General features: G+C 56.4%; 9 protein-coding genes across 9 annotated transcripts; 7 read left to right on the forward strand and 2 right to left on the reverse strand.

The window, feature by feature from the left end:
- Positions 1–64: 64 nt before the first annotated feature.
- Positions 65–1,192, forward strand: EX895_003819 (uncharacterized protein; the record flags this gene model as incomplete). The annotated part of the gene is made up of 1 exon (XM_029884417.1): positions 65–1,192. One exon carries the CDS (start codon positions 65–67, stop codon positions 1,190–1,192), a length of 1,128 nt encoding a protein of 375 aa, XP_029739127.1.
- A 541-nt stretch (positions 1,193–1,733) lies between these two features.
- Positions 1,734–2,246, forward strand: EX895_003820 (uncharacterized protein; the record flags this gene model as incomplete). Its single annotated transcript, XM_029884418.1, has 3 exons — positions 1,734–1,779; positions 1,900–1,961; positions 2,103–2,246. The coding sequence occupies 3 exons, from the start codon at positions 1,734–1,736 to the stop codon at positions 2,244–2,246; spliced, it is 252 nt and encodes an 83-aa protein (XP_029739128.1).
- A 288-nt stretch (positions 2,247–2,534) lies between these two features.
- On the forward strand, positions 2,535–4,310 carry EX895_003821 (uncharacterized protein; the record flags this gene model as incomplete). The annotated part of the gene is made up of 2 exons (XM_029884419.1): positions 2,535–2,538; positions 2,662–4,310. The coding sequence occupies 2 exons, from the start codon at positions 2,535–2,537 to the stop codon at positions 4,308–4,310; spliced, it is 1,653 nt and encodes a 550-aa protein (XP_029739129.1).
- A 46-nt stretch (positions 4,311–4,356) lies between these two features.
- EX895_003822 (uncharacterized protein) lies at positions 4,357–5,682 on the reverse strand (the record flags this gene model as incomplete). The annotated part of the gene is made up of 1 exon (XM_029884420.1): positions 4,357–5,682. The coding sequence occupies one exon, from the start codon at positions 5,680–5,682 to the stop codon at positions 4,357–4,359; it is 1,326 nt and encodes a 441-aa protein (XP_029739130.1).
- Positions 5,683–6,679: 997 nt separating this feature from the next.
- EX895_003823 (uncharacterized protein) lies at positions 6,680–8,133 on the forward strand (the record flags this gene model as incomplete). Its single annotated transcript, XM_029884421.1, has 3 exons — positions 6,680–7,378; positions 7,660–7,895; positions 8,127–8,133. The coding sequence occupies 3 exons, from the start codon at positions 6,680–6,682 to the stop codon at positions 8,131–8,133; spliced, it is 942 nt and encodes a 313-aa protein (XP_029739131.1).
- A 1,902-nt stretch (positions 8,134–10,035) lies between these two features.
- Positions 10,036–13,445, forward strand: EX895_003824 (uncharacterized protein; the record flags this gene model as incomplete). The annotated part of the gene is made up of 2 exons (XM_029884422.1): positions 10,036–10,302; positions 10,404–13,445. The coding sequence occupies 2 exons, from the start codon at positions 10,036–10,038 to the stop codon at positions 13,443–13,445; spliced, it is 3,309 nt and encodes a 1,102-aa protein (XP_029739132.1).
- A 720-nt stretch (positions 13,446–14,165) lies between these two features.
- Positions 14,166–18,869, forward strand: EX895_003825 (uncharacterized protein; the record flags this gene model as incomplete). The annotated part of the gene is made up of 1 exon (XM_029884423.1): positions 14,166–18,869. One exon carries the CDS (start codon positions 14,166–14,168, stop codon positions 18,867–18,869), a length of 4,704 nt encoding a protein of 1,567 aa, XP_029739133.1.
- A 1,099-nt stretch (positions 18,870–19,968) lies between these two features.
- EX895_003826 (uncharacterized protein) lies at positions 19,969–24,459 on the forward strand (the record flags this gene model as incomplete). Its single annotated transcript, XM_029884424.1, has 2 exons — positions 19,969–20,199; positions 20,701–24,459. The coding sequence occupies 2 exons, from the start codon at positions 19,969–19,971 to the stop codon at positions 24,457–24,459; spliced, it is 3,990 nt and encodes a 1,329-aa protein (XP_029739134.1).
- A 141-nt stretch (positions 24,460–24,600) lies between these two features.
- On the reverse strand, positions 24,601–25,593 carry EX895_003827 (uncharacterized protein; the record flags this gene model as incomplete). Its single annotated transcript, XM_029884425.1, has 1 exon — positions 24,601–25,593. One exon carries the CDS (start codon positions 25,591–25,593, stop codon positions 24,601–24,603), a length of 993 nt encoding a protein of 330 aa, XP_029739135.1.
- Positions 25,594–26,061: the final 468 nt, after the last annotated feature.

Genomic DNA, 26,061 nt, shown 5'->3' on the forward strand with positions numbered 1-26,061 from the left:
GAGTTCCGTCTACAAACCACCATCATCATCGTCGCCTACGATCAGGGCAAAGCTCGTTATTAGAATGGTGCTGGGTCTAGGCAAGAAAAAGAGCAAGCTGCCGCAAGCGTCCACTTCATCAGCTGCTGTGCCACCGCCTGCTAACGGCCAGCCTGATGTAAACAGACGTGGTTCGTCTCGACCTGTCAACGAAGTACCAGAAAAAGGCCAGAACCCCATAGCATCAGGCCCCTTCAAGTATGGCAATGATGTCTCCAAGGCCAACGTCGACGTGGCCGGCCTCCCAGTCAACGTTTTTGGTCTGGACGAGCTCGCGCCAGTACCGTCTCGAGCAAGTGCACCTCCACCGCCGCCGGTCTGCATCGTGATTCACATGCACGGACGAGGTGGGTCCGCTGACAACGAAGAAAAGATCGCTCGTCAGCTATACGACCGGATTGCGCGCGAGAAAGCCGACTACCAGACCCAGCAGAATGACGGTCTAGTCGCCACCTCTTCCATCCAGCGAGACCATCTCGTTGTCACGTTTGATGCTCGCAACCACGGCCACCGCACCACAAATCCGGAAGGACAGAAAGCATGGAAGCAGGGAAACACACGTCACGCCATGGATCTGTACGGAATGATTGTAGGAGATGCGCGCGATGCTTCCTTCCTGGTTGACTTTTTAGCATCCTACCTCTTTCCACACGACGAAAGAACGGTGGCCGAGTGGGTCATCACGGGGAAATCACTAGGCGGACACTCTACATGGCACGTCCTCGCCGACGAACCGCGCATCAAGATCGGTGTACCATTCATCGGCATGCCCGACTACTCTCGTCTGCTCGCATCGCGCACCAAAACCTCGTTCGTGCCCAACGCACCGCCCTACGTACCAGCGAGTCTCAAAGCACTCGTCGATAAGATCGACCCAGCACGCACCGCCTACGACAGCTTTGATTCGAGAAGAAACCCGTTCTGGGGCAAGAAGATCTGCGTGCTGAGCGGTGCCAACGACAAGCTAGTGCGGTGGGACTGGAACGAGGATTTCCTCAACGGGCTTGTTGTCGGCGAACCAACAGGGGCGAAAGGCGAGATGCCTGGCTTGAAGATCCATCGCAGACCAGGCGTGGGGCACGAAGTGACAGAGGAGATGGTCGAAGAGGCAGGCGAGTGGATCTGGAGGTGGGGCGTTGTGGTGCCTCTTTGAGCTTTGTGCCTTTGTTCGATTATCTCTAAGATGCTTAGGCTTGCGATCCGATTGTACACCATCCTACATTGACGCTTGACGGCGAGCTTGGGAAGGGCAGTGAAGGCGGCAGTGCCAAGTTGAAATGTGCCGACGCCTCCCGGCCGAAAAAGGGCTGATGGTGGCAGGCACACCTTAGCCTTTTCCCCCGTGTGGTGACGCAAGCTGTGAGCCTGACTGAGCTCGAGAGCCAATGGTAGGAATGGTGTTTGGAAATCCAATTTTCCCAAGTTGCGTCCGATCCGATGCTCTCCAGAGCCCTACTGCTGCACTCACATTCAAGTTCCGGCTCGCGGCTCATGTTTAGCGCGCTCAGCCGGTAAGCTGCACCGATCCCCACACTCGCCGCCTTCTCTCTCACATACACACACGACCTCGATCTAGTTGATCATCATTCATCTTTTCCTGCCACCGCATCCTCTTCGATTCCTTCACCACACTTCGCATCCTCCTCTCACCCTTCAATCGAACGACCTCCCTCCATCGCAATTTTATACACACCATGTCGAAGCAGGTCGATCTGAACGAGCTCAAGAACCACAAGTCCGGTACGTTTTCGAGACAGTTTCTGTGGGCAATCAATAGACTGTAAGCTAACTTCTACTCTTCCAAATGCTCGGCACTCCTTGCTTTCATTCGTTGCGGCCTTCGTGATTTCGCCTCTGCAGAGGACTCGGCTTGGACCGTTGTCGAAGGCAAGGTCTACGATGTCACCGGCTTCCTTGACGACGTAAGTGTAGACTCGCCTTTGCGCTCTGTCTGTCTATCACGCAATTGACCAATCAACTGACATGTCTCTCTCGCGTACCCATCTCGGACTTGTTCTGTGCTTGCTGTTGACGCTGCCTGCCATCGATGACCGCCACAACAGCACCCGGGCGGAAAGAAGATCCTGCTCAAGAACTGCGGCAAGGATGCCACCGAGGCCTTCTGGACTTACCACAGCGAGAAGATTCTCGAAAAGGTTGCCGCCGAATACCACATTGGAGAGTTCAAAGACTCTGCTAAGCTCTAGACAGACCATGTACACACTATAAATCAACGGAGAACACTGTCTTCTTTCCTGTTGTTCTTGGTATGAACGTCTGTTATCAACCTTTCCCAGCACATGCATGAGCAGCTCTAATGGACAGTCGCGGGACAAGGGGAAAAAGCTTGTCGTTTGCGGGCATACTTACTCGTTAAAGCCTGACCTGGGCCGCAACCCTGCGCTTTGCAGTCTGTTGCAAAGGCTCTCCGCGCTGTCGTGCGCTCTTGTCGCAGGGAGCAAATCGTTCATGCTGCCCCCTGTGAGGAAGCGCGAATGCGTAAGTAAATTCAAGGGTCTTTGGAACTTTTTCTCTTTTCTCGTTTCCATTCCAAGCTTCTTCACGGATTGCTTGGAACTACTACCTCTTCCTGACTTTGACGTTCCTCACCTCCGTCAACAGATTGCCACAAGCATGCCAGCATGACCCTTAACGAGCTTCTGGAGGGCTCTTCCATCCCGATCTCCTCCTCTCCTCGACAGGACTGGTCCCACAGCGACCACATCAAGCGTGAATCACGTCACATCTACAACAAGCTACACTCGATCTCTCACGACTCGACCTTCATCCATCGCATACACTCGCTCTTCCCCTCGCTCCTGCTCACATCCAACCTCAGATGCGGCGCATGGTACACTCTTCCGACCATCACCTCGGCGGTGTCGTACTTCAAATCGACAGACGGACATACGCACCAATGGAGTTTCAGCTTGAAGCGCTCCAACCTGCACCTCGTGCCATCGATCGTTGAAGCGAGTGGAGCCATTGTGGTTGATTCGACTCGGCGGGGAAAGAGCATGCCGGACGCTTTGAGCAAGACAATACCCGTCTGGTGTGCTGTGCTCAATGAAGCCTCGAGGAGGAAGTACAGTTGTCCAGAGGAGAGTGACGGATTTGCACTCGAGACACCACGCTGGATGATCCCGCCCACGGAGCACGATCAGATAGAGTCGAGGATTGAAGGCTTTGTGAACTCCCTGCTGGACTCGGACCTCGAAGTACCCAAGCTGGAGAAACCGCTCAAGCCGGTCTTCGTAACACCGCAGACTCATCTCGACACATTGGAAGCGGATTCACTAGGGTCGGGTCAGAATCCTTTCACGCCAATTCTCCTGGTCTCGGCATCAAGGTTCGTCTCTGACTCGGAGGGTCTTGGTAACAACGTCTCAGTTGACACAAAGCAATCAACTGCGGACTACATTTACGTACAAGGCGCCGGGGATGACCACGAGAACTGGGCACGTGGCTTAACCCCAGATGTGTTTTGGAAGCACCACCACAAGCTTCTCGCGAGCGACAAAGATCAGCTGGAAGCGCTGGTCGATTCGATAGTCTCGCAGGAGGCCGCTTCGGATGCTGGAAAGAATGGACATTGGTTCACTCCTCTGAGACAGCTTGACTCCGCTCAAGACGCTGCTGAGGGTGGACATATTGCCTCTACGAACGCCGGCGGCTCCGACACTGAAGTAGGGGTAACTGGAGTTTTCATCGGCTCTCGTGCAGCAGACCATGCGTTTTCGAGCCAGAACGATGAGGAGTACGATCTCATCATCCATTTCACCGGCTTATCTTCTCCTGCAACTGGTGCTTCCACAGACTTGACGGAATCGCTTTCCTCTCTGCGCCTTTCTTCGGACAGCAAACCTACCTCCAAGTTGATGACACTACACTTGTCACCCAACAAGAAAGGTCTTTCTGCGATCCGCACCGTCTTTCCACCAGCCATCGAGCGCGCGCACAAGACTCTAGCCTCAATACCCCCTTCGTTAACAAGCAGGAGGAAAGTCCTGGTCTGCTGTCAAGATGGCAAAGATCTTTCCGGCAGCCTGGTCGTCGCCATCTTGGCGTCCTGCTTCACCGACCAACGCATCCTCATCCTCGATGAGCAGTTGCACGCCGACCAGAAAGCACAGATCAGCAAAGATACGACCAAGCGCAGGCTGCAGTGGCTCGTCAGTGCCGACCCGCGTGCCGCACCCAGTCGGGCATTCTTGCTTCGCGTCAACGAGCTTCTTATCAGTCCTCGCCATCGACCCTCCGACAACACTTGAGCACGCAGTGTATTTCTGTAGACAAAAGCACGAACAATAAAGCATATCAAAACCCGCCGCTGAGCGGACCACCAAAATCATCTCTGATACTCTGACTGCTACCACTCGGCGAGCTGGGAGCAGAAGACGACGATTCAGATGCGGATTCGGCAGCTCGTGTCTCGCCCAGCACCATGCGTGCGCGTTTGCGCTTGGTCTTGGACTGCGCAATGTCGGCTTCCGCGTCGGCCTCGGCGAGCGCTGGCTGGTCCAGATCGCGCTCTATGTCCAACCGACGCGCTCGGTTCTTGATCTCCCTCGCATTGCCTCGAGCTGCGGTGGTGACGCCCGAAGTGACGTCCATCTGCGTAGCTTTGGTCAGCAGCAGTTCGTCTTCGACTCCGTGCGTCGAACGGGTTGTCTGTGCAGACGTAGGCTTCGCCGCGGTTCGTTTTGAGGACGGGTGGTGAGTCGGATGATGATGACCTGATTTGGCGTAGATGTCTTCTTCGACATACAGCATGAGGTTGATCACGCCCGAGTCGAGGGTTTTTATCGGTCGTATTTTGGGTGCAGCGACAGAGCTGGTGTTTTCGTTGCCGGGCGAAGAAGGTTGAGTACGATGTGTGCGTCCGAGGTTTTCGCCATCGGCTGGAATCCAGTCGCCAGTGCTTGCCTCATTCCGATCTTTGCCTGATGGTGAGGTTTCCTCGTCTGCCATCTCTAGAACCACTGCAAAAGTGAGCTCCGGAGCCAATGCAGAGTCATCGTTGCTACTACCATTTGTTCCTGCTGCTGCAGGCATGTCGTACAGAACGCCATCGACGACCATGAGCTTCTGCATGAATCCTCTGAAGATTAGCTCGAGCTCGCTGTTGGTGACGTTGCTGGATATCGCCAGATCCCTATTGCGTGGATCGATCAACGAAGACGGCAGGATGTAGTCTAGGCTGAACACGAAGCGTTCGTACGCGTCTGCAGGATTTGCTCCACTACTCCCATTGCTCGAGCTAAGCCCCGGCGACGTTCCGCTCCCCAAGCCCCGATGATTCGGATCAGCGACAACGTTGGGCCGGATGACAAGGATCACTTTGCTGACGGTGCTCTTTTCGATCTCGCTGCGAAGCGCCGTCAGCACTCGTGAGATGTACTCGTTCAGTCCCGGATGGCGAGACTGGTAGCACGGATGGCTGTATTTTTTGCGTCGAGCAAACACATCGTAGGGGTATACGGAGCGCATGCACAGGATGGTATGGAAGGCGACCTCGAGAAAATCAATGAGACCGGAGACGAGCTGGTTGTAGGAGAGCGGCGAGTCTTCTAGCCGGTCGCGTGGTGGTGGCACGCCATTCCGTTGGTCGCTGTCCAGCTGTCGCGCTTTTCCCTTGTCCATTATGATGCAGCGGAAGGAGTTGGCCTCTATGACTCTTGCATGTCCAGATGGAGTAGCGAACGGGTTACTATCCAGGCAAGGTAACGGGATGGTAGCGGTGGAAAGTTATGCAGTTGATGCACGGCTGAGCTTTCCAGGGTCCAACCAAGCCGTTTGGTGGTCAGATGGCCAAGCTCGGATCTCGGCTGGGTTTTCCTCCACTTGTCGAGAAGAAAGGGGACCATGAAAGGAAAAAATCCTTTGGCTTGTTCTGTTCCTCTCTTGTCGCTCGCTGTCATCGCAACATCATTCCTGTCACAGCGAATCTTCTCTACCTATGTGGGCAGCACGGGCGTGGACCTCGAGCTGCCGAGCCTCTGGTAGCTCCGTCACGATCTGTGGAGCCTCGTCTCTACGACAACAAACGCCTCGAGCGGCTTCCACGGTCTCGCACGCTAAACTGCCATCAAGACGCCGGATGGGCGATGACCTCAGTCTCGCCTCTCGACATGCAAGCGGCTCAAACCCTAGCCTACCTTCTAATCCAGAATCAAGTACAAGCGCGTTACGTGGCTCCCCCAACGAGGAAGAGAGAGCAACGCACATATCGTTCAAGGGCAAAGAAAAGGCTGTGAGCTCTGCGACAGTTCCATGCAAGAGTTTCAAGCCTTCAGCACCGCCGATAGGAGTTGACGAGTCAAACAGTATTGAGTCAACTCAGAAAGCGAAAGACGAAGCAAAGAATCAGGACGGGCTTGCCTCAGCGCAAGACATCCTACGTAGTTACTTCTCTCGATCGAAGACGAATCAGGGCAATCGGAGCTCACGTTCCGCCGAGTCTATCACTTTGGTGCACGATCGCCTTCCACAGAGCGATGAGGATCAGAAGAGCCTGAAGCATTCTCCATCTTCACAGAAGCCGGGGCGAAAACAGAGCATCGCTGTGGACACAGCAGCAGATGCTTCATCACCACGCAAGTTTACACGACCAACGCTGGCCGAGCTACAAAGCGCTGAGATGGACAAATACATCGGATTGTATCAATCGCCTACCGCCTGGGATCCAAGCAAAGATTACGCGCTCATGCAGGATGGTCCAGAGCGCGGATCGTTCCTTCGGGCCTCGCTTGCACAAGGGGCCCAACCCTACATCGTGGTCATCTTGGACGGCGACAACTTGCTCTTCGATCCGCGTCACATGAACCAAGGCTACGATGGAGGCATGTTTGTCTACAACGAACTTCGTCAACGCATTGCCAAAAAGCACCAGCTGATTCCGCAGAAGCTCGATCTTCGTTTACGTATATTCTGCGCGTTAACACCACTGTCAACCGTCCTCAACAGCAGACGCGTGGTTGGTAGGCAGCTGTTCTTCGACTTTTTGCAGGGCCTGACGGACGCCAATCTGCAGAACTACGTGGTCAACGTCGGACGTGGCGATCAAGCAGCCGATCTGCGCGTCAAAGCGGCTCTAGCCGATGCACTCAAGGACCAGCGCTGCTTCCGTGCCTACCTGGGCGGCTTGGACGATTTCGGATACAAAGAGGAGCTCAATGCGATCCAGGAATTGGGCCTGCTTGACAGCAAGGTCCATCTGGTCCGAGTGCCTGGTTACGCCGTCGAATCAAATGCATACAGACAATACGTGCATCGCGCAATCGATCTGGATTACCTCTTCAAGAGCAACCAAGCGGCTCTGCAGGGCATGGACAAATACGTAAGTTAACACACCAGCAGATCCCGACGCCATACCCCGTCTTGCTTTGGTTCCTGCCAAGATTCTGGGTCTAGACCCCTGTTGGTTCTTTGCTCGGAGTTGACTGACAGCTGGTGCCTTGATCTTTCTTCCCTGTCTCACTGACGTGCTGCCACATGGCCTCGGCTGATGCGCTGCCATTCTCGCTTGTCTGCTCGGCTTGGTCCTTCATAACACACTTGCACGCGTGCGCTTGGTCCCGTCCGCCACTCTCCCCGATTGCCTTTCTCGTGGATGTCCAGAACCAAGAGGCATTTGGCGCCACGGACGCCCTGTCAAGGGCGACAGCATCCGCGAGACCTTGCACGTTTCATCATCTGGCCAGAGACGGTTGCACGCTTGGAAATGCTTGTGAATTCTCGCACGAGCCCATCTCAGAAGGCTTGAAGCAGCGTCTCAGGTCGGGTCTCAAGCTGCGAAAATGTCCTTCCATCTCTAGGGGTGAAGAATGCCAATTTGGCGACGACTGTTTCTTTGCGTAAGTTGTTGTCGGCCTTCGCTTTTGGGGCTCGTGGCTTGCCGACGGCCGCGAGCGTTGCGGCATCACACCATCCGTTCCGATTCTACAACCAATTGCCTTCACCTCTATGGAGACGGATGAAATGCTGAGGATTCACGGCAGTCGAAATACCGCCAATCCTTGATCGTGACAAGTAGCTGACCTTGTTTATTTTTTTCCTCACTGGCTTCTCAATGTCTTGTGATACAGACACTGAATATGGCAGTCATTGATCGCTTTGATCTGTATTGCCGGCTTTGACAGATATGACCGACGTGCTCAGCGCCGGCTGTTTGTCGGATCGGACAGCGCCGGAATAGCTGGCTGTCAACTAACCAGAGATGAAGGCACTCAACCCGCAAAAGGCGGCCAGGTTTCCGCGCCAAGAACTCGCCGGTGGCGTCGTGTGATAAGCTGCCTTCTCGTTGACACTCGGTCGTTGGCGCTGACACAGGTACGACGACGAGGAGGCGTGTCCGTATCGGCTATCAGCCTCCGGCGTTACGACGAACGGCACAGCGTTGACCGACCGAAATGCATGGACGGAAACCAATTCGGCTGTGCCACGTGCCGGAAAGTCGTTGTTCTTGGCATTTACCTGTTACTTCCGCCTCTTCTTGCAACTACACCATCTTTGCTACGCAGTTGCCGATCCGCTCCGTCCAAGATGCCATCAGCGATGGACTTTCTTCTGTCTACCTCGATGCGTGAAGAGGATCGACACCACTGCAATATCGTCATTCCATTGAAACCATTGTATCTGTGGTCTAAAATGGATCGAGTCGGTGGCCACCAGCGATGCCGAAGTTTCAACTAAATCCTGAGAAATTGGAAAAAAGATTGACGCTAAAACTTAATCTCCGAACAAGCGTTGCGGAAGGTGGGGAAACGGCGGCACTTGAGCAGTCTTATAGCCTATTTCTCGCTTTTTCGCTCTCCACATGCCAAGAGCGACGTCAGCTTTGCGTCGGTTCGTGAAACTCGCCTTGGGCACTGGATGAGAGCAAGAGTTGCTACCTCTTGGCAAGCCATCTTGGCATTTGGGCCATCAATCAGCCTGTCCAGCAGCAGCACAACAGCTGTGACTGTTGACAAGCGTTTCGCAACTCAGAGTTTCGAACCATCCACCGTGTCTTGGCCAACGACCAACTCCTCCGCAACTGCGGTCCAGAGAGACGTCACAGTTTAGTGCGTGAAGAGACTCCGCTTGGGTTACCATCCCCCATCCAGGCTGCCGGCATTCACCGCAGTCTCATGCATGGTCCCTGAATCAAGTCTTGGCTCCTGGTGGATGCAAGAAACTGCCTGCTTCTATCAGTCGGCTCCTCTTTGACAGCGATGACGCACAAACGCACTCAACACTCCGCTTCCATCGTAACAATTCCGGCAGGAGAGGGTCCAGTCCAGTTGCGGAAACGCTCGGCTTCCTCAGCTTCCTGCCCGCCTCCTGTGTGGTTCGATGGCAAGCGCTTACTGCGCTCTCTGCTCTCCCGCCTATACCATGCTTGCCTGCTCCCCTCCCCCTCGAGTGGGTCACTGTCGACCATGCCGCATCGCCGCACGCCGCAGTCTTGGCATTCTCATTTGCGCTCGTGGCAACCTTGCTCGCTCCGCATCACGTCAGGTTTGAATCTTCGCACGCAGCACAATGACACACACTCCCTTATCAATCCTTGCTTGCTCGCCATCAGGGCTGAGTTGCCGACGACGACACTGTAGAGGTGCCTTGATCGTCGTATCTGACACCGGCTACCATCGGTCTTGGCTCTTTCATCCTTCGGCTCATTCCAGTGTCTCGTATCTTCTTCGCTCTGTAGCCATCCTCGAGTAAAAGCTATATAACCTGAACCCTCCGGCGGCTTCTTCATCCTCCTTCTTTCCCACCAATCCCCATCACTCACAAGCACTTGTACAACTCTACGCTGACCCCTCCCTCCTCTCCTTCGCACACTCATTCACCCATCCTGCTCCTCCGAACGAGTCACACTTGCTCATCCCAGCAAACCCTTCACTCCTAACTTTTCTTCTCGTCGACCTACCTGTCTGCGATAGGCGACGACGCTCGCTTTCAACAATCCACTAACAAGGTGCATCATTACATGCCATCCCCAGCAGCAAGATGGTAGCCAAACAGGAAGACAGGTTCCCACGCAGCGACACCGTTCAGGGTCCTGATATTTCCATCGACGAGGCACTCAGCGGAGCATGGCAACACCACTACACGAGTGTCATGCGTGCTCTCGGTGTCGAAGATGCTGAACACGGTCTCAACAAGAATGATATCGAGTCGCGACGTCAAGAGTACGGCCAGAACCAACTTGAAGGCGGCGACGAGATCAGCATCTGGAAGATCATGCTCCATCAGATTGCGAACGCAATGACTTTGGTAAGTTCCAACTCGCACGCTTGTTTCCCTTCTTCGCGCTCACGCATCACATCGTTGCTGACTTGTATCCCTCTTAATTATGTACTTCCTCACACATTCAGGTTCTAATCCTTGCCATGGGTGTCTCTCTCGGCATTGGCTCTTGGATCGAAGGTGGTGTGCTCGCTGGCGTCGTAGCCATCAACATCATCGTCGGTTTCTTCCAAGAGCTTTCAGCCGAAAAGACCATGAACGCCCTCCGCAACCTCGCGTCCCCCACCGCTCGCGTCATTCGAAACGGTGACGGTGAGACCATCTCGGCCAACGAAGTGGTTCCCGGCGACATTATCGAGCTCACCACGGGCGACACGGTCCCCGCCGATTGCCGTCTGATCGACTCGATGAACTTCGAGACGGACGAGGCTCTACTCACGGGAGAATCGCTTCCCGTGGCTAAGGATCACACTCAAATCTACTCTGCGAGCGAAGACGTCGGTGTGGGTGACCGCCTCAACATGGCCTTCACCTCTTCCACCGTTTCCAAGGGTCGCGCCACCGGTGTCGTAGTCGGCACTGGTATGAGCACCGAGATCGGAAAGATTGCCGACGCCCTGCGTGGCGCCGCAAAGGCTCAAAAGATCCGAGACGTCAAGCGCAACGCATACGGCAAGGCCCTCCCTCACCGCTACGTCCAAGCTGGTGCGCTCACTGTCTGGGACAAGCTCAACAACTTCCTCGGCACCAACAAGGGCACCCCGCTCCAGCGCCGCCTTTCGCAGCTCGCCGTGGCTCTCTTCTTTGTCGCCGTGCTCTTTGCCATCATTGTCTTCCTGTCCAACAACTGGTCGGACAATGAGGTCATCATCTACGCCGTAGCTACGGGTGTCTCGATGATTCCCGCCTCGCTCACCGCCGTTCTCACCATCACCATGGCCATGGGAAGCAAAGCCATGGTCAAGAAGAACGTCATCGTCCGCAAACTCGAATCGCTCGAGGCTCTCGGCTCGATCAACGACATTTGCTCCGACAAGACCGGCACGCTCACTCAGGGCAAGATGGTCGTCCGCAAAGCTTGGGTTCCTGCTTCGGGCACGTACAGTGTCTCGGAGACCAACGAGCCTTTCAACCCTACGCTTGGAGAAGTTTCGGTCGACGACGTCGAGCCACGCGACGCCAAGGCTGGGCGAGGATCTAGCGACGGTGAAGGCGAGGTGGTGGCCCGCTCGGGCAAGTCGGACAAGGTCAAGGGCAACGAACGCTTCGAGGACTTTATGAACGTTGCATCGCTCTGCAATCTTGCCACTGTTTTCAAGGACAAGGAGACGCACGCTTGGACCGCACACGGCGACCCAACCGAGTGCGCCATTCAAACCTTTGTCACTCGTTTTGCTTGGGGCCGACTGAAGCTCACCAAGGGCTCCGATGCCGACAAAGAAGTCACCGAAAAGGACCGCACGGCCGCCAAGTGGACGCAGATCGCTGAATACCCCTTCGACAGCTCGGTTAAGCGCATGGCCGTTACGTACGTCAACAACCAGACCCACGAGAGCTACGCCATGATGAAGGGCGCCGTCGAACGTGTCTTGGAGTCGTGCACTTCGGCACAGACCGCCGAGGGCAAGGTCGACTTTGACGCGGACTTCGAGAAGCAGGTGCTGGAAAACATGGAGGCACTTGCTAGCCAGGGCCTGCGTGTTCTCGCCCTTGCTCACCGCAAGCTTTCGGATGCTGAAAAGGAGCTCGAGGAAGAACTCGAGCGTTCGGATGTCGAGGCCAACATGACCTTCCTTGGATTGGTAGGTCTTTACGACCCTCCTCGTCCCGAAACGGCCGGTGCGGTGCGCAAGTGCAAGGAGGCAGGCATCACTGTTCGCATGCTTACCGGTGACCACCCCGGCACCGCCAAGGCCATCGCTCTCGACGTCGGCATCGTTCCTCGTAACACCACCAAGTACTCAAAAGCCGAGCTGGAGAGCATGGTCATGACGGCCTCCCAATTCGACAAGCTGTCTGAAGCTGAGATCGACGCACTTCCTCAACTACCACTTGTCATTGCCCGATGTGCACCCCAGACCAAGGTACGAATGATTGAGGCGCTGCACCGACGAGGCAAGTTCTGCGCCATGACCGGTGACGGTGTCAACGACTCGCCTTCGCTCAAGATGTCCGATGTGGGTATTGCCATGGGCATGAACGGCTCGGACGTGGCCAAGGACGCTTCGGACATTGTGCTGGTCGACGACAACTTCGCATCCATCGGCAACGCTATCGAGGAAGGCCGACGCATGGCTGACAACATTTCCAAGTTCGTCTGCCATTTGCTGGCGCAAAATGTGGCACAAGCGTCGGTGCTGCTTATCGGATTGGCATTCAAGGACGAGACTGGACTCTCGGTGTTCCCGCTCTCACCCGTCGAGATCTTGTACATCATCATGGTCACCTCTGGTTTCCCCGCCATGGGACTTGGCATGGAAAAGGCATCGATGGACGTGATGAAGAGAAAGCCTCGTTCCAACAAGTGGGGTATCTTCAGCCCGGAGATGCTCGTCGATCTCGTCGTCTACGGTCTCTGGATGGCGGTTCTGTGCTTGGCGACCTTCACGCTGGTCGAGTTCGGTTGGGGCAATGGCGAGCTGGGCATCAACTGCAACTCGGAACACAGCAGCTCCTGCGACTTGGTGTTCCGTGCGCGTGCATCTACGTTCGCGGTGATGACGTGGTTCTCGCTGCTGCTGGCATGGGAGGTGGTCGACACGCGTCGCAGCTTCTTCAACATGCGCACCGACGGCCAGTGGTACAACCAGTGGTTTAAGGACACGTGGGGCAAGAACAAGTTTTTGTTCATCTGCATCGTATTTGGGTTCTTCTCGGTCTTCCCCATCCTCTACATCCCCGGGCTGAACGACATCGTCTTCCTGCACAGCGGCATCAGCTGGGAGTGGGGGATCATCTTCATCGCCACCGGCCTGTTTGTCGGCGGCATCGAGGCGTACAAGTGGGGCAAGCGCGTCTACTTCCGACACGTCGAAGTGGATTCCTCGAAGCTGCTCGACGAGGAGCAGCAGGTTGACGATGGCGAGGTCGCCGACGAAAAGCCCGACGATGCTCACAGCAAAAAGATGGTGCCTGCTCCCACGACTTCGACCGAGAAGACAATAGTATAGATTCCCGGTTTCCCAGCATTAGTCTCAGCATTTTCACACTTACTACATAGCATCTTCTAGGTTTTGTTGTTTCAATAGCATCGTTCTCAAAAGCACTTCCTGTTCGATTGGTATGAGTGTGGATCGTAGAGAGGAAAAGATTGGCAAAAGATGAAGTTGGATAATGGCGCAAAAAATATGGCTGGAAAATGATATCCAAATACGGTACTGTACAGCACAGTACAACACGAGGCTTCTCGGATGACAGTGCTCCGAAAGGCCAGACGTTGCCGAGCCCACGCACAGAACGCCAAGAATCCGGCGGCTGTCACCAACTCCAGCTGCGCTTAGAAGCCTTGTGCTTGACCAAGTGAACAAGCTCAGTTGCGCAATCTGTCTCCGATTCTTCACACGAAGCTCGGTTAAGTCAATCAATGATAGCGACTCCTCCACGGACACTCTTGGCTGTGGACTTCCTCTTACTCCGCAATGTTTCGCTTATCTCGCCGTTCCTCTCGCGGTGCACGCAGGTAGAAGCACAACCAGATGACTCCGACTCCGGCTGTATCGAGACCCTGAGGCGGCTGAGCTTTGATACATAAAGCACTCAAAAGACGCTCGTTCTCACCTCTTTGTCCCCCTTCAGCTGCGATAGCCCACCCCTTCCAGTAGTGCCTTGCTTCGACGCAGCGATCATCACCTTCCCCGACAAGCGCGCCAACCTTGGTTGCTGGTGCAAACATGGCACACCCGACTTTCTGTCCCAATGACGGTCAGTTCGGCCCAGTCTCCAATTGTAGAGCCTTCGACTTTACTATCCGCTTCCAGAGCAGCATCTTTCAGTTGTTGCCAAATGCCATCTTCCAGGCCATCGCTGTCGGGACCATAGGCTACACACTGCTCTCTCGTAGACGTGCCATTCAGATTCCCACCACCGACCGCTTGGCTTGCGTCCAGCATCGCGATGGCGGAAGCATCCTACTCGCGCTGCTTCACCTCGCCTTGGTGGTAGCTCTTGTGGCGCTGGCACCTAGCCATCTACCCGGAGTCACCACGTCCGGCTTTGGCACGCTTATCATGCCTGCGCTCGCCCTCGAAACCTTATCAGCACTCATCATCTCGTGTGCCATGACGTTGCATCGTCCTGATCGGCCCACACCCATCGTCACCCTCATCAACACCTTCCTCCTGTTCAGCTCGCTTTTCGCTGCGGTGCAGCTTCGATCCTTCTACTTTGTGCCTGCAGCTCGCACCTCGGCCTTCTTGCCAGTGCTCGCGGCTGATTTCGGCACGAGGTGGCTACTTTTCATCACCACCTCGACGAAACCCTTCGATCCACGCCAAACAGCAGAGCAGCGAGCTAGCTTCATCTCGCGAATCTTCTTCTTGTACTTGCTTCCTAACCTCTGGAAGGGCACCAAACAACCCATCGAACTCAACGATATTGAGCCCCTGGCTCCCTCGTACGCCTCGCGAGTTCTCGAAACCAAGCTCTTCCGCGAGTGGCACGCCAGCGCAGGAAACGTCGCTGATCACAATTCATTGATTGACGACTCTTCGTACCCCGCCGATGTCAAGGACACAGACAACATCTCCTTGTCCGATCTTGTTTCGTTGCACTCGGTGTCTGCGAGTCAGACTACGTTCTTACCGAAGGGTCACCGAAAACCAATGCTCGTCCGCGCCTCGATACGGGCATTTGCTGGCGTACTCTTCTCTCCGTTGCCGTCCAAGGCCCTCTTCACCATCATGACGCTGCTGCAACCTTTGTTGGTGCAAGAGACGCTTGACTTCATCTCCTCATACTCCTCTGACAAACCCCAGCCGGCAGCATATGGCTACGGTCTCATCGGCGCGTTTGCCCTCGTCTACCTGTTGATCGCTCTCAGCTCTGGACATTTCACCTTCAGCATCTACAAGACGACGTGCAAGCTGCGGGGTGCGCTTGTCTACGCTGTCTACCGCAAGACCCTGGTGCTCTCTGTCGACGCGTTGCAGGATTCAGACACACCTTCACCGACTGTGATGCAAAGTGTCGACATCGAGCGCATCGTCGGTGGTCTGGATCCCTTTCACGAGATCTGGAGTGCGGTCATCATCATCATCGTTGCTCTCTACCTGCTGTGGCAGCAGATCGGCGTCGCCTTTGTTGCCACCATCGTCACTCTGGCCAGCCTGTTTGGCACGATCCCGTTGATGACCAAGGACGCGTCTGCCCATCAAAAGCAATGGAGCCAGTTGACGGACGAGCGTACGGGTCTAGTCAGCGCCTGCATCAAGGCCATCAAAGCCATCAAACAGTCCGCCCTAGAAGGCTTCCTCATCACCAAGATCACCGCGATCCGCCAACGCGAAGTCAAAGCGCTTGTCAGCTACGTCCAAGACTTGCTCTTCATCTCGCTGCTCGGCAATGTTGCTGGCGATATCCTCTTGCTGGCCACCATCACTACGTTTGCTATCGTGTCTGCGTACCACCATCATGCCACCGGCGCGTTCCCATTCACGACGTCCACCGTGTTCACCTCGATCACTATCGTCCGCATCGTCGAGAGACCCCTCTTCATCATCGGCCGTAGGTACGCCAGCGTCATCTCAGCCGTCACGTCGCTCAAGCGGCTCGAGACATTCTTGCTGCTGCCGGAACAGGTCTCGGCCGACCACGATGCAGCTTGGACTGCCAAGGCTGAGGCTGCTGCGACAGCAGCTGCGGTGTTTCAAGGCGCCTCGATGGCCTGGAAGCAGAACGAGGGCCGCCTATCGGAAGACAAGCCCACTGGCGATGCTGGCAGTGCTACTACAGGTCGAGGAAGCCATGAACGCAAGGGTCCGGTGCTGCACAATCTGAATCTTGTCCTGCCCCGCAACGCAGTCAGCGTCGTAGTGGGCGAAGTCGGTGTTGGCAAAACCTCGTTCTTGTGCTCGCTCCTGGGTGAGCTCGCACCAGTTCAGGGTGGGCTGAGCCTTCCAATCCGTGCAGCTCCCATCGCATACGTCAGCCAAGATCCCTGGACACTGGGCGAGAAGACCATCAAGGAGAATATCGTGTTCTATCGCACATTCGACGAGGAGCGCTACCAAAGGGCACTGTCTGCCTGTGGGCTTGTTGTGGATGTGCAGCAGCTCCCCAAAGGCGACGACACCCTTGCCAAGCATCTGTCTGGAGGCCAGAAGCAAAGAGTCGCGCTCTGCCGTGCCGTCTACTCGGACGCACCTACCCTGGTCCTCGACGACGTACTCAGTGCCGTTGACGCATCCACCGCTGCCGGAATCAACCAGGCCCTCTTCTCGCGTCAGAGCGGCCTGCTGCGTGGCAAGACAATCATCATGGCCACTAACTCTGTCCAGCAGATGCAGCTAGCCGACCACATTGTCCAAATGGGCAGCGGAGGTATCGCCGAGTTGCTCGCTGGCGAAGCAGCCACAATTTCCAAGCTTGCTGACAACATCGACACAATTCGACGCCGATCGGCTGAGGAGCGGGACAGCATCGATGCCAACGGCGAGTCGTCTACGGCTGTCGAGGTGCGTGCAGCAGCCGCAGCCACAGCCAAGGAGGAAAAGATGCTCGACAACGACGAAGAGCAGGAGGACGTGATGACAGGAGGCATCAACTTCTCCGTCTTCAAGCGCTACTTTAGAGCGGCGGGGTGGGTAGCGTCAATGTCGTACCCTGTTGCACTCGCCGTTCAGACTGGTTTGGCGAATGGTCAGCTGCTATGGCTGCAGGCATGGGCCAAGCATGTCTCCGAAGACACGCTGCGAGGGTCTATCGGGCTGCACGTTGGCATCCTGGTGCTTCTGGTACTCGGAAGATTCTTCACGTACGGCGGCTCGCTCATGGTGTACCTGTACCTGTTTACTCCCAGGATCTCGCTGCAGCTGCACAGCGACGAAGCCAAGGGCCTTTTGGGATCGGGCGCCGATTTCTTCCTCAACCTCAACCCTGGTCGCATGATCAATCGTTTCACGCAGGACATCTATTCGCTCGATTTCCAGATCGGCGCGTACTACGTCAATGTGGTCTTCTTTGTCATCGAGATGGGTTTTTCGTTGGTGTTGATGGCGTTACCAGCTCCGTACCTGCTTGGTGTGATGGTTGCGATGGCTGCCATGTACTTTGGGATCTACAAGCTGTACAGCCCATCGTCGAGGCAGCTGCGACGATTGGAGATGGCAACCAAGTCGACCCTCCATTCGCAGTTCAAGGAAACGTCGGACCTGCAAGGCTTGTTCACGATCCGCGCGCTGCAGATGCAGCCGCAGTTTGCTCTCGCCACGTCTACGCTGTTGGACACGTCACAGCGACCGTACTATTCGCTGTGGACGGTGCGTGTGTGGCTGCAGACTTGGCTCAATCTGCTGGGCACGGTGCTCAACACGGCTCTAGTGCTCATTGCCGTCAGCCTGCGGCACAAGTCGAATGCGGGTCTGGTCGCCGTGGCCTTGGTTCAGGCCATCTCGTTGTCGTCGGACCTCAATGGTCTCATGTCTGCTTGGACAGAGCTCGAAATTGGAATCGTTTCACTCGAGAGGATCGAGCAGGTGATCACACTCCCGACGGATCCCAAGGACGACCAGACGAAGCTCAAGGAGATGCCGAGAGCAGTTGGGGCAGCCAGCATGCGTCCCGCGGCCGTCAGTGTCAGTTTTGAGAACGTGACGGTGGGGTACAATGGGAAGGACGATCCGATGTCGCTGCGCAAGGTCAGCTTCTCCCTCAAGCCAGGCGAGAGGTTGGGTATCTGCGGTCGATCAGGGAGCGGCAAGAGTACGCTGCTGCTCTCGTTGCTGCGAATTCTGGAACCGGCTTCCGGAAAGATCATGATTGATGGAGTCGACACCGCGACGTTGACAGGTGGCTCTGTCCGTCGAAACATCTCGTACATCCCGCAGGAGCCGATGATTCTGCCTTCGCTTACTGTACGCGAGAACCTGGACCCGGAAAGAGAGCACTCGGACGACGAAGCCTACTGGCAGGTCCTCCGCCGGACGTCGATGTACGAGACCATCTCGCAACTTGCTGAGGGGCTTGATCACGTCCTGGACCTGCAGAGTCTCAGTATGGGTCAGAAGCAGCTGTTGAACGTCGCGCGGGCGCTGCTCAAGGAACGTGGGCTCTTGGTCATGGACGAGGCCACCTCGAATCTGGACTCGGAAACTGACGCGCAGATTCAGCTCGCTCTTACTGCGGCTGCATCGAACGAGGATAGCATCTCGCGCGTTCAGTCGAAGAGAGCTGTGACGAGCGACGCGTTCGTGCCAGTGCCGGGAAGACCGACGATGCTGACGATTGCGCATAGACTGTCGACGATTATGGACTACGACAAGATCTTGGTATTGGGGAACGGGGAGGTGTTGGAGTTTGGAAGCCCCGCTGAGTTGTTACGGCTGGAATCGGGGGATTTCCGGTCGATGGTCGAAGAGCAGAACCGCGAGGTTGATTAGAAAAGTCATAGCGTGGTTGTGCTAATCTCAGACAAAAGGATTCTATCGAGTTGTACGTTGCTGTCTGTGCATTTCGTCTTGGAGAGTTCTAAATGTTCTCACGTATGAGCGATTCGACAACATGAGTTCACTTGAACCGTGTGCATGGCAACCTCTTCCGTAAGCAAGGTGAGGCGGAGGCGGCGTTACCCTCTCCGCTAGACCGACGTTACTCAGACTCAGGAGCGTGAAAGGTAGAAGGCAGCTCAAATTTGTCCGGAACATGTCATCGTCGGTGGAGTCTTTGTTGAATGAAGACACTCTTGGCTCAGTCAAATGGAGATTCACGTTAATACTCATCTGCCTTGCAAAGCTCTCAAAGACCAGCCGCGCACACAGCAAATGCGCAACAGTGAGAGACAAGCGCTGTGGCGCCCTTCTGTTTGATCGACGTTTTCTGGGGTGCAAAAAAGGGGTGGCTGGACGTGCGGGTCGTGACGGGTAAAGTGCTACACAGAAAAGAAATGCACTGCAGAAGAAGATTCCTCTGGTGGTCTTCGTGGGTACTCGCTTGTGACAAGGCGGTCAAGTGCCAAATTTCGCAGAGCGAGAGACCCTGCAGCCGGAGTTACAATCGTAATGGCATCCGTTGCGACGCTGGTCCCCAAAACCGCTGAACCTAGACGAGGTATTCAGAGCGGGTCTGACCTCGTACTTGTCTCCGCGGGACTGAGATGGATGCGCACGCTCGAAGCAGAGATCGTAGGAAGAGCCTGGAGGGAGTATCTATCCGTTGTTCTTTCATGTGGCCGTGTTCCCTGTTGACCATCATCGTTGTTTCTACAGCTCCACTCCTTTCATCTGCGTCTTGCTGCACAGGCTCCTGTGGCTTGTTCATACACTTTACACGTCTCAGCTGCAGGTCAAAGCAGAGAGCAAGTCCGAAAGCAGTTCCAATTGTGGCGTCGTCTCGAGTCGCAGGAATCCAGCAGCAAGGACGCCAAGAACAGACCAAGCCACCCGGCAGCTTCCTGCCTGCGGCCTGTTGTCAGCAAACTTCCAAAATCCGTCGTCCTCATCGTCAGCAATAATTCAACAACAGCGACAGAGAGATCACGAGATGTTGGCCACACTTGGACTTGGGCGCAAAGCGCCATCGAGTCGGATCCAAGCCCAGACCGAGCCAGAGGGGCGCGTTTCTAATGCGGTGCCTCGGCTTCCTGCGCTCTCCAGCAGCGGCGACAACGACGACGACGATGATAGCAAGGGTTTCAGTGGGTTGGGTCTCGATGATTTCATCCAGCAACGAGGCAGCTACGATGAGGAGGAGGAGGATATCGACACGCTCAAGGTAAGCGTGAAAGGAGGAGGGCTATTGTCGCGTGCCTCGCCAGAAAGCGGCGAAGGTTCAGCAGCCGCCGCTTTTCCCCACGTAGATCCAAAAACGGCCCGGGGAAACGAAGGCATCAACACTGCTCATCCGCCGTCAAAACACGAGAAAAACAAAAACATCGACAAAAACACAAGCAATCCTTTTTCTGCTGGTGCCGCTGCTGCTGCTAAATCCAATTTTGGACTAGAATTACCGACTAATTCTGGATCCGCAGTTGCTACTGACGCTGTCAACCGCCAAAGGATCGTCAACACCGCTGATCCCCCAAGTCTGTCTCGGCTGCAGATCAGTCAAACTCAGGACGCTGATCGACGATCTCCTTCCTCACCTCCCTCGACTCCACCCTCTCTTTCCCTAAACGCTTCTCTACACTCTCCATCACCGTCTTCTATCGCTCTAGCATCCGCAGCTAGAGACCACCCTAGCTTTCAGCGCTTTGTTTCACCTCGACAACCACAGCCTTGGAATCCAAGCACCGCTTCGAGCAGCGAAGAGGATCCGCCTAATCTTCTTCCCCGCAAGAGTCATGACAACGACTCGATCATAGCCGTCAGGAACCACAATACCGACTCACCGCCACCCACACCTCACTCGCCCCATCGGCCGCATTCAAGTCCAAAGCGGCACATCTCATCATCTGCTTTCAGCGCTGCTGCTGCTGCTACTGCCTCCTTTTCTTCTCCAGCAAATCAACACGAGCATAATCACATAACAATGATGGATCGTCACTATCCACCGCAGCCTTCCTACGACAGGTCCAAGGTGCCCTCGGGCACCAAAGGCCCGGGCAAAGCGTCAGTTTCTACCATCCTCGAATCGGCCAAACGTACTCACCCTTCCAGACCCCTTTTAACTCTCGCCTCTCCTAGCGGACCTTTACTCGGAAATGCGCTCAGCCCGAACGCTTCCACTTCGATCCTTGCATTTCCTTCCTCTCCTGGTGGAGCTCCACCCGTCCAGCCCAGTTTGTTCGCATACTCGTCGACCTCTGGCGTCAACAAGTCGTCGAAAAGCCTCAAGGACAGCAATGCGAGTATCCACACAACTCAGACCAAGAAGAGCACGCGGTCCAAGAGCACCGAGCGTGCCACGATCCGCAACGCTCGTGGGGAGATCGAGTGGAGGAAAGCTCCTCCTATTCCGTCCTCTGCGCCCTCCACGTCCCGCCACCACCTCACTGCCACGCCTGCTGGCTCCCAATCTCGCCGCACACCTTCTCCTTACGACGAAGCCCCGCCCAGGTCACGCACTCGCTCCAACGGCACACCCAGTCGAGGCTCGGACGAACGCCGTCAACCCACCTCGAGTCGACCTGCTCCACCAGCAGATGTACCTTACAAATCCATCGGCAGCACTTCCGCACTCCCTGACAAGGCTTCCCCGCAGCAACCTGGAAACAGGCGCATATCCACCGACTCGGATGGATTCCACACTGCTGACGACGAAGACGTAGAAGCGCGCGAATGGGAGCGCAAGCGAGAGCGTCAAATGGAAGCGGATCGGCTCGAGGTGTACCTTCGCCAGCAAGCGCGAGAGGAGGAGGAGCGACGCGTACGAAAGCGTGCCTCACGAGAACGACTTGCTGCCGAGGCTCTACAGCGGGAGCGTCTGGTCGAGGCGAAGAGGCACACGGAGCGCGAGGCGCGTCGTCGAGCGCGTGAGGAGGCCGAAAGAGGGGAAGCAGAGCGCAGGAGGCTCAAACGCGAGGAAGCCCAGAGGAGGCGCATCGAAGCTGAAAAGGCAGCAGAGGAGGAACGCATTCGCAAAGAGAAGGAGTCGGCCGAGAGGAGGGCCCAACGAAAGCAGTTGGCCGAGGAGCGTCGCAAGCGCGAAGAAGAGGAGGCTGCTCGTCAAGCGCAGGAGAAGGCGGTGCGCAGGGAGCAACAACGTCTAGCTGCCATCGAGCGTAAGAAACGCGAAGAGGAAGAAGCCATCCGTCGCGCAGAGGAACAGCGGCTGGCTGCCATCGAAGCCGAACGACTCGCCAAGGAAGAAGCAATCCGGGCGGCGCAAGAAGCTGTCCTCGAAAAGGAACGCCAGCTCGTCGAAGCCAAGCGTCAGGTCGAGGAGGAAGATCGCGCAGCTCGACGTGCGGGTCGTAGGGAAGATCGACGTGCTCAACGTGCTCTTGCTGCGGGATTCCCGCTAGGGGAAGTCGACCCTGATGCACAGCAGACCGACGATGAGGAAGACGACGAGCTCTTCGTTCACGACGACGATGCTTCAGATGCCGCTTCTGAAGTCTTTGTTGATGCTGGGACCGAAGACGATGTGGACACAGAAGCCAAGAGTGCCACCACCGACTCGATGGCTCGTTCGACATCCAATCTCGATGCGCCTTCCAGCACCGACGGCAGCTCCGATATGCCTGCTACGCCAGCAGACGAGAAAGCTATGTCCCCCATCCCACCCAATCCCCCTTCGATGGATCTGGATCGGAAGTCGTCCTCCAACGGCGGTCACGGCCAAGTCAAGTTTGCAGCGGGTACGACTGGCAAAGCCACTCCAACGGCTGCATCATCTCCAGCCGAGAAGATCGCACCCTACAAGTCGGATCGTTTCCGCAACGCTGTCAAGGCGGGCGCGAGGCGGACTGTTGGGTCGACGCTGACGGTTGCTGACTCGGCCATGGTGCCTTCTACTTCGTTGCTGTCTGCTACCTTTGCTTCGTCGGAAGGGGACGATGATGACGACGAGGCTAGCGGTGCACCACAGCTGGGCGATGACGAGATTGTTCAGCCTAATGGACCGTACCGTGAGGGTGGCATCACCTACGGCAGAGGATGGTGTGCGCATGGTTTGGCCGATCCTTCGCTGACCATCGATCATCGGAGATACGTCCGCGTTGCTCGAGTGAAAGCGACTCAATCCGATGCAGATGCAGATGCCGACGCAGAAGGCGCAACGACTCCAGATTTCGACGAGGTCATGTACAGCGATCTGGGCGAACTCATCTGGTCCGCCACCACCCCGGACGTCATCACGCGCCTCATCAGTCACCTCGACTACGCAGATGTCAAGGCGCTGCGTCAAACTTCTCAATCGATCCGGTTCGCACTGGGCCAGCTTGCGGGTCGCGAGATCGTCCTCGCCCGCTTCCTCTCGTGCGTCGGCTATGAGGCGTGGTCGCCTACCGAGGTGGACGGCAGAATGGTGGACAAGGATCCGTACCCATTGAGCTTCAGCGACTGCGAGGCGTTCCTGCTGAGCTTCGAGCTGATGCCCGAGTACGCATTGGTGGGGGCCGAGTATGCGAGGGCGCCGCACAAGATGGATCCGCGCTATCCGCGGTTAGCGCGTGCGACGACGCGGGCGTACAACCGGGTGCTGACGAGGTTGCGGATGCAGCCGCATTTCCGCGTGTCCAGCCAGATTTTGCAGACAGAAACGGCGGGCGCGATCAAGAGTCCGTGGAAGCCGGGCAGGGCCGGCTTCTTCCGAGCCTGGGTGCCGTCGAGCGAGGCGGGTGGGTGGTTGAGCGACACCGAGCTGGCGCGGTGCGAGCGCGAGCTGTTCATCGCCGGGGTGCTGCCGCATCTGCAGAGGGGGGATGTGGTGTGGGACTGCGCGGTGGGCGACGAGCGCAACGAGGGCAAGTACATTTTCGATGGCCGCTACTTGCGCGATCTGTCGTTCATGTTTGACCGCGCTGGTCACTTGCCCTCGTGGCTCAACGCCTTCCAATTTGCGCCGAGCTACTACCACAACATTGTGCGCTCGAGCGACGCGTCGCAGCCGGTGCTGTACCTCGATGTGCTACCGTGGCGCGACCAGATCGTGTCGACGATGCGGCTGGTGCAAGACCAGGTGGAGACATTCTCGCCGCAGGGCGTGCGCTACCGCATCTCCAAGTGGCTCTACCGCGCCGTGATTAGCGTCGTGCCCGGCACGATCATCTCGGATGAGGGCGTCGAGGTCGTCGACGCCGGCTGGCACGGTAAGATCGTCATCGAGACCGAGGGCACTGCGGAGCATGCCAAGGAGTTGATCTCGAGGTGTGCCGGGCCCGCCGAGTCGGCACAGATCAAGGCGCGCTTGCTGGCTAGTGTGATGGATGCGGACGGCTCGATGAGGGTGCCCAAAGCTCCGGCTCCGACGAGGGATGGGAAGGGGAACAGGGTGGAGACGACGTCGCCGTGGGCGATTGTGCGCGCGAGGAGTAGGCCCGGATTGATTTGGATACGGCCGATGGATATGCGTGAGCGGGTTGTCTTTTGACGAGATGGACGGTGACACCCTTTTGTAGAACAATTTGTAAAGTTAGCTTCGACTTAATACCCCATACGTTGACACAGTCTACACACGGGTGCGCGCGATGATGAGGGCGAGAGAACCATAACTTTTTGCATTTCAAGAATTTCACAGTTTGGCGAATCGAGCGACGTCTTCGTTTGCCGTCTGAACGACCCTAGCATAGCCGCCTCCAAGACTCTTCTTGCCCGTAGCCTTGACAAACTGCTCGAAAGCGATCTCTTTCTTGCCATCCTTTTCGCCGAGGAGCCAGACTTTGGTCTCGAGCTCATCGCCCGGTTTGACAGGCGAGGTGAAACGCACAGCAAATGCTTCGAGCTCGAACCTGGTCTTTGCACCCGTCGTGTTGGCGGGTACGCCGTCGTTGGGGTCGACGGCTTTGAGGACGGCACGGGCGGCAAAGCCGAACGAGCAGAGGCCGTGCAGAATAGTGCCACCGAGGCCGACCTTTTCGCCGAGGCCACCATCGATGTGGATGGGGTTGTAGTCACCCGAGAGGCGGTAGAGCATGGCCTGCTGCAGGGACGTTTTCTCAGCGAGCACAAAGTCGGGGTCGCGATCGGGCGCTTTCGCGGTGGGCGGCTTGGTGATCAGGCTCTTGCTGAAGCCCGTACCCTGCGAACCGCCGCGGTAGAAGCTGCTACCGATCATGGTGGCGTGGTTACGTCCCACGGGGCTGATGAGCCGCACCTCGGTCTCCATGATGAGGCCATTCGGTCGATCGTGCACGGCACAGATGCGCTTTTCGAGCTTCCATCCTTCGCCCGAGACGACAGGAATAGGCGCATGGATCTCAATACTCTGCTCGCCGTGAACGATGGTGTTGAGGTCCAACGAGGGGAAGCCAGGCACGGCGGAGCGGGACGAGACCATCTCGGAAAACACGGTAGTATCCTGCGAGGTGCCCTTGAGGCCCAGCACCACGGGGTAAGTGGGGAAGGCGCGGAAGCCAGCTTCGCGTTCGTAGGCGTAGTCGAGGTCCTTGGGGCCCACACCAATGCTGACAGCATAGGTGAGCAGGTCGCGGCGATTCCAGGCGACCGGCTGCGTGCCGGCGTCGTGGCCGACGCTCTTGTTGAAGTCAACTCCGGCTTTGGACATAGTTTCGGTGAGATTTGGATCCCCTCGGATGTGGACGATGGGGTGAAGGGCGAGTGTTGAGGACGAGAAAGAGCGAAGGACGCGGGGTGAAGGTTTATTAACGAGAACAGGAAATTGCGGGGTGAAGCTCAGGGTTCTGACGTTAGGCCGGAAGCTGGTCATTAACCGGTGCTGGTCAGCCGTTGACCGGCTGCCGGGACAAATTTGCCGCATCGCGCTCAGGCCAGAAATGGCTTGTGCTCTGAGGAGCAGCTGCTGTGGCCGCACCCCACAAATGCTCGTTGACAAGCACGACATTGCCCAGAATGCCGCAACGATCGGGTTTCGTTCCGGTTGCTGGTCCCCGGTCTTGTGATGCTGTGGTGGCGCAGCAAGTCCGGCACAGCTCGATCTGCAGCTGCTGGATCGTTTTTGCGGTGGCACTGTGGTTGTCCAAATACACTGTCAAGCTGGTGGCTGGTTGTTGGG

Source organism: Sporisorium graminicola, chromosome SGRAM_22, assembly GCF_005498985.1.
Source record: "Sporisorium graminicola strain CBS 10092 chromosome SGRAM_22, whole genome shotgun sequence".
In the NCBI taxonomy this organism is placed as follows: domain Eukaryota; kingdom Fungi; phylum Basidiomycota; class Ustilaginomycetes; order Ustilaginales; family Ustilaginaceae; genus Sporisorium; species Sporisorium graminicola.